Source organism: Pelmatolapia mariae, linkage group LG18 (assembly GCF_036321145.2).
Source record: "Pelmatolapia mariae isolate MD_Pm_ZW linkage group LG18, Pm_UMD_F_2, whole genome shotgun sequence".
NCBI classification, from domain to species: Eukaryota; Metazoa; Chordata; class Actinopteri; order Cichliformes; family Cichlidae; genus Pelmatolapia; species Pelmatolapia mariae.
The window spans coordinates 19,159,801-19,167,143 of NC_086243.1; the positions used below are offsets into that span (position 1 = coordinate 19,159,801).

The 7,343-nt window shown below is 39.2% G+C and overlaps 1 protein-coding gene across 2 annotated transcripts in view; it reads left to right on the forward strand.

The window, feature by feature from the left end:
• sntg1 (syntrophin, gamma 1) overlaps window positions 1-6,480 on the forward strand; it is a 39,558-nt gene extending 33,078 nt beyond the window's left edge. For both annotated transcript variants that reach the window (XM_063462390.1, XM_063462391.1), the window contains exons 16-19: window positions 178-330; window positions 516-608; window positions 4,045-4,155; window positions 4,286-6,480. In XM_063462390.1, the coding sequence (XP_063318460.1) occupies window positions 178-330; window positions 516-608; window positions 4,045-4,155; window positions 4,286-4,468 (540 nt within the window). In that variant the 3' untranslated portion in view covers window positions 4,469-6,480. The remainder of the gene's footprint in view (window positions 1-177; window positions 331-515; window positions 609-4,044; window positions 4,156-4,285) is intronic.
• Window positions 6,481-7,343: the final 863 nt, after the last annotated feature.

A 7,343-nucleotide genomic window follows, 5' to 3' on the forward strand; every position in this document is an offset into this window, starting at 1 on the left:
GCAAACCTAATTCATATAGATTCACATATTCAATCAGATATACAGTAGGCTGACCTTAGACTGCCTGTACAATTTAGGTTATATAAAGCTATGCAAAGACCCATTAGAGGAAAACATTGTCTGCTAAAATGCTTTAGTAATTCGCTTCAGGAGACTGCCTTGCTGTACTTATTTTAGGACAGTGACCTTCTGGACAAGAGGAAGCACTGCTTCAGTGTTCAGACAGAGAGCGGGGAGGACATGTTCTTCAGCGTGGAGCTGGAGTGTGAGCTGCTGATCTGGGAGAAAGCTTTCCAGATGGCCACTTTCCTGGAGGTGGAGAGGATACAGGTCTGCGCCTGAACAGCAGGAAACGTGCCGGGAATTGTGACAGTTTAAATCTTGCATGCGGTTCCTTCTCAGTTGTTTTAGTGCAGAGATTGATAACGCCCATATGACTTTTAGCAGAAGAGCAAAGATGCTCTTGTGTCCTTACGTAACTCCTGTGGTTGACATCTTCTTTTCTTGTTCTGCAGTGTAAAACGTACGCCTGTATTATGGAAAGCCACCTTATGGGACTCACTATTGACTTCGGCATGGGCTTTGTGTGCTTTGATGCTGCGTCAAAGGTGAGTGAAGGACAGTGTTTTGTCATCAATACAAAAACGGGACACTTACAATAGGAGATTTCAGACATTATTATTTTACCCAGTTTGATGAACCTAATCACGGCACCTCAGCTTCCCCTTTTCCTTTTTATGGTGCTGCTAACTTATTCTGCACTGTGTGCATTTTGAGTTTGAGCACATTCGTTTTGACAGCTGGTTCCCCCAAGCTCAAACGTCTCATTCCTGCCTGCAGTTCATTTTGGCCTTTCACCAGGTCTTAGAGCAGACTACTCAACTGGTGCACATTATGTGGATGAGCAGGACACAAGCACTGACATATTGTTCTGTAAGATTTTGGCCCTAATTCCTGCAATATGAAGCTACAGTGTCCCCCAGGGATGATAAAAAATGTTGCCAGAATATTGTTTACAGGCAGAAATGCACAAATTACAATCCAAATGTAAACTGCAAGGGTAGACAAATGCATGGAGCAGAATTACTCCATGATTGAAAGCTGGAAAAGGCAGGATTTAAAAACCGGGTTAATGTGAATTTCAGTGAGGAAGAAAAAAGGCAGAAATATAACTGTGAGGTGTTTTTTCATCAGAATTTGCCTTTCCGTAAAAAATCTTAATGAAACATACAATTAAAAGGTGAAAACTATCAGTATGATATCAGTACAGTAGATAAGATAAGAAATGGAGACAATATGGCAAACACAGGAACATGTATAATGTAAATGTGGCTAGAACTTGTGTGTAGGACAGTGTCTTTTCAGCCTACAGGGAGGCAGAAATCTTGTTGTAAACTGCACTATTACACTCATGCAACACAAATATTCACATCCTCCACTTTTGCAGGCTGAGTGAAAAAAACACATGATCATCATATACATCATTTTTTTGTTGATGGTTGTTTGTTTGGAGATTTTAAATCAAAGGGCCACTCGTGCATCATAAAAAAGAAGTACACCCTGGAAGAAAGGAGCCTTCGCGTATCCTTGTTGTAACAGTGATTTATATAGGAAATAAAGAAATCATGGCTCCCGCTGACACTCTTGCTCTTGTTAAACATCAAAGACCCTGATGCAGTCACTCTGGTGCTTATTTTTGGAAAAAAAACCGAGGCACTTATAGTGCTGTTTAACCTATACAAAACAATAGAAAATAAGCAGGGCAAATACCAAGCACTAGTTCACTATGCTAGATAACTTTGGTTACTGGAGACAAAGTATGCAATCAATGAGAAGCGTTGAAAACATCACATCTTTAAAATCTTCTTGCTGTTTATTTTGTTCTATTTCTCTGGCCACTTAATTAGATTCAGCTGCTTGGTAGCTAAAATATCTAATCAGCCCATCACAGGATCTGCAGAAGTTCAAACTGAGTATCAGAATAGGAAAGGAAGGTGATTTCAGTGACTTTGAACACTGGCTGCTCTGAGTATTTCAAAAACCGGGATTTTCCCACAGAACTGTCTCTAGAGTTTATAGTACAAGGTCCAAAAAAGAGAAAATATCCAGTGAGTGGCGGTTCTTTGGGGTAAAGTGCATCAAAGGATCAAAGATTAAAGGAGAATGGCCAGACTCCCCCAGCAGATGGAGAGGGAACAGTAACTCAAATAACTACGCGTTACAACCAGCGTGCAGAAGAGCACACCAGGTGTCACTCCTGTCAGCTAAGAACATGAAACTGAGGCTACAGTTCACACTGGCTCACCAAAACTGGACAAGAGAAGGCTGGAAACACGTTGCCTGGTCTGAACAGTCTCGATTTCTACTCTGACATTCAGAGGATAATGTCAGAATTTGACGTAAACAATATGAACGCATAGATCCATGCTTCCTTGTATCAGTCGCTCAGGCTGGTGGTAGTGGTGTTGATGGTCTGGGGGGTATTTTCTCAGCACATTTTGGATTCCTTAATATCAACTGATCATTTACTCACCAAACCCTTCCTGGGTAATGTTGCTAAACCTGTCAATCCCTTTATAACCACAGTGTATTCATCTTCTGATCGATTCAGCAGAATAACACACCATGAGCTCAAACAAGCTCAAACTGGTTTCTTGAACATGACAGTGAGTTCTCTGTGCTCAAATGGCCACAACACAGTCACTAGATCTCAATCCAATAGAGCACATTTGGATGGTGGTGGAACGGCAGATTCACATCATGGATGCGCAGCCGACAACTCTGCCGAACTGATGATGATGTGATGATGTCATATGAATACAGACCAAAATCTCGGAGGAATTAGTGCAATACTGAAAGGAAAAGGCGGCCAGCTGGAACTAGGAGGGTATACACTCGCCTAATAAAGTGGGCGGTGAGTTATTTCGCAGTTAATTAGATCATTTGTCCCTGAAATGAACAGCAAGACTGAAATGATAGGTTTTCATATAGTCTCTATATGACCTACTCACTGCAAGCAGCTTTTCCTTATCAAGCATTACAATTGCCCTGTGAATGAAAAATAATATCTGATTTCAATAAACTGAATATTTAAAACAAATGAGCAATATAAATGATTGTTACAAACATTCTCATTATACAGGTCATTAAGCACTCGTACTGCTATATTTTGGATTGTAATACTGACACAGTACTGTGCAAGCCTTGGTTCAATGCTTCATGCAGTCAAAATGGAGATGCTTTGATTTAGTTCAGGATTTGTGGTAATTTAATCATATCATAGAGTATCAATATTTACTTCTTTCTTTTCATCTGTAAATGAACTGCAAATTAATGTGTTGATTTTGTGGTACAAAATAAAAGAGGAAAAGTAAAAGCAAGAATAAAAATGAGCATTGCACTGGTCGGGTGTGAAGCTGATTTTGTTCTTTATCTTTCATGCAAGAAAGATACAGAATATGAAATGCAGTGATTGACATGAAGGAGATGGTGATATTGGCACCTCTGACAAGGTTAGCGGGAGCCAGATTGAATTTTAAAGGCAAAGCAGAGGAGAGGTGACACTTCTGCGGTTGCACACCGAAAATGCTTCGTGAATATCTGCTTTAAGTTAAATGAAAAATGTTCATCTGTATTGCAGGGCTAAAAGATTTAATCAGACTGATGTTGCAGTTTTAATTAGGCTGGTGGGAGTTGTTGCAACAGTATAGGAATGTGCAAATAACTTGGCTAGCTGTCTACAAGAGGAGCCATGAAACTGAGTCAATGCACAGCTTTTGTTTATTCGGTTCGGCATTAATTGAATCACCGAAGCTCTGCTATGCAGGTGAAATTACTGTGGCTGGTTAAATTTCCCAGTGGTAAAAATAACACTCCAGTTTCTGGTTGATCTGCTGACGTGCCCCATTTCTCACCGGATCTGCGTGGATTTTAACGTGAATTATTCATGAAAAAAGTGACACCAGAAATGATTCACAAATCAGAGCGCGGAAAAAAAAGACATATTGTTTTTGCTTTAGTTATGTTGTTGCGTTTGCGTTTCAGGCAGTGCTGTGGAGATACAAGTTCTCCCAACTAAAAGGGTCGTCTGATGACGGGAAAAGCAAGATCAAGTTTTTATTCCAAAATCAAGACTCCAAATCTATCGAAGCAAAGGTAATTAAATTTGACGGATGTTTAATGTTGCATGCCAGAAAATAAGTCAACAAGATTTTCAAAGCAGCACGGTTCTATAAAAATTAATCGTTCGTGTGTGATTTGAGGATTGATTTTCTGTCTCTCTCAGGAGCTGGAGTTCTCAAACCTCTTCGCAGTTCTTCACTGTATTCACGCTTTTTTCGCTGCCAAAGTCGCTTGCCTGGACCCGATGTTTGTGGAGAGCCAAGGCACCGCGACCACCACTGGGATCGCTTCTCTTTCCAGTCTCTCCTGTAATTCACAGACACCTAAGCTGAAATACGCCACTTGACAGGTGCTGCTTTCACTGACCCCTTTTAAAAAGGACGCTGCACTTAATCATGAATGTGGCCTGTGTCGATGGTGGACAGGAGACCTGGAACACGTACAAACATTATGGACATTATGGGGGGCAGCTGTGCGCACTGCTGGAATAAAAGACCTCTTTGTGAGAGATTACTTGACGTGTCTGCAGATTTCTCAGATTTCTGGAGCAACTGTGGGCTGAAACTTCACAGAAAGACTCAATGGACACATAAGGTGTGACTCAAAAGGGTTTTTTTTAAATGTGATTTTGTCTCAGACATCCTTATAATCAATTACAAAAGAAAATGCAGTTCTTTTCCCAAGCCAGTCTGCTTTTCTATGTAATTTTATTGACCACTTGCAGTTTAAGCAACATAGATTCTAGCCTTTTTCCCCACTTCAGATGGTACATCACTTGAATTTCTGCAAGGTAAAGCGTGGACACTGGATATGATGGTATGGTGTGTAATTTGTGATACTTGATACCTTACGTTTTCTTTTTTTGGTGTGTTTTTGAGGTGGAAACTTTTATCCATAATTCAATTTGCTGAAAGAAAAAACATTTTTCAGATTAGAGTCTAACTAAAAGCTAAATGGCAACATCAGTCTGGTCTTATAACACAAAATCAGTTTAATTTTGACAAAATTTAATTACACAGACGTTCGCTGGCAGCGTTGCTGGATGAAATGGATTTCTTTATATTAATTTCCTCTTTTCTTTATATACCTGTGTGAGGTAAGAATATGTCTATGTCTTGGATTACTGACTATGAAGGCACTTTGATGATCAGCTTCACCATCAGCTCAGCCATAAAGGGACGAAAACACTCGAAACATGATTAGAAACACCTTCCACGATGTTTATAGCACTTTTTATTTTTTACCCCCAAACCTGATTATGTAAATAAACACTGACATTCAAATGAACTCAAAGAATTATGAATTATGGTGATTACTTGAGGGATTACTTGTAGGGATTAAGGCATTTGTTAATTTGATGTGCACCCTAGACAACTAGGTAGATAGCTCATAACCTTGTGCTCTCTTCATCATTTACTCTATGGACCAATTTAGAGGAATAAAATCAGCTATGGTGTATTTTTGAAAATATTTTACCTTTGTTTATTTGACCTGTAAATAAAACGAAGAGGAACTTTACATTCACAAATGAGAAAACAGTAGGCGGAAAATAGAAATATGTAGCACCGTTGCCTCCAGATGTTCCAGACACCCCTTTAAACTCTGCACAAACTGTTTGTAATGCTGCAGAGCGACAGCTAAACTATCATAGTCAAAAAGAGTTCAGGTCAATTAGCGCAATTAGTGATGCTCTTACCTTCCATTTACAAAGAGGAATCCAAACACAAGGGGCCCGTTGGTAAGTAAACTCTAGAGGATTGCGAATTAAACGGGGTCAGTGCTTTGTACTGTGCGGCCTTGTTAAGCTGATACGAGTGTTTGATGGGAACTAATGGTGGTGCAGTCTATGCAAAGAAAGTCTGAGCTTTTGTGCTTTAAAATTATCCTGGTCGCATATACCCTTATAACACGAGATCTACAGAGTGAGGTTGATTTTATTTTTTGCAGATGTTTTATTAACAAATATCCTGTGTAATAAATGAATAAATGAGACCTTTTATATCATGGCTCACTTGTGGTCGGCTTTACTTTTTTACAGTTTCTGGCTACGCCGCTGATTTTACGAAGAGAACTCACTTTACTTTTCTTGAGAAGTCCTCAAAGTTGTATTTTAAAATTCTAGTACGTATCCGCAGTATACAGCAATTTTTGTCAACTTTCCTTTTTTTGTCAGCGCTAGAGATGTCATTATACTCATCTTTGCTGAGGTTCATAAAAAACTTTTAACACTGAATAAAAGATGCCATTGAGTACTCAAAGTCAAGATTTCTCTGCCGCTGCTCCATTTTCACATATTCTTCTTTGTGTCTGCCTTTTGTCTGTCCCCACAGTGCGCCGCTAAGCTCCCTTTAAAGTCAGAGAAGCCTTTTTTCATATTTGTGCAAATTAAAAAAACAGTTTTAAACAAATGGTATATACTTGACTTTTTTTTTTCAATAGTTTTAGTTTATTTTAAACTTTTGTTCTCAGTTCAGTTCAGCTCACATTTACTTTAGTTTTTATTCTTTCACATTGCTCCATTGTTAGCTTTAGCTTTTCGTTATTATAATGCAGATGGTGTATGTCAGACCCAAAGTTTGAGACGTTTACATCAGGTATTATGGGACAAACACACACAACTGAGGGCACTTTGTACATATCTATACTTTAGTCTTGGGAATACACTTCTCATTTTTCTCTTTAAACTCCAGTTTCCTTTATTTTGGTTAACCAAAATAGTTTTTCCACACTGTTTTTAGCCTAGTGTTACTTAAATATAAAAATCCTTGGGTAAAACAGATTCATAAAGTGTACATTTTCTTAACAAGCAGCACTGTGATGCTGCATAATTAAACTGGGCAGCCAAATCCACATTACTTTCTACTATTAATGTCAACTATAATGTGCTAAACACATTATATTAACACACATTTTATATATAGACATTATTATATTATTAGGGCTGTCTTAGAGGCAGGATACACCCTGGACAGGCCGCCAGTCTGCTGCAGGGCTAACACATAGAGACAGACAACGATTTGCACCTATGGGCAATTTAGAGTTACCAATTAACCTATCCCAACTAACTGCATATCTTTGGAATGTGGGTGAAAGCCAGAGTACCCAGAGATAACCCACACAAACACAAGGAGAACATGCAAACTCCACACAGATGGCGGACCTTCTTCCTGGGAGGCAACAGTGCTAACCACTGTGGCACCGTGCTGCCCCTCTGGAGCATT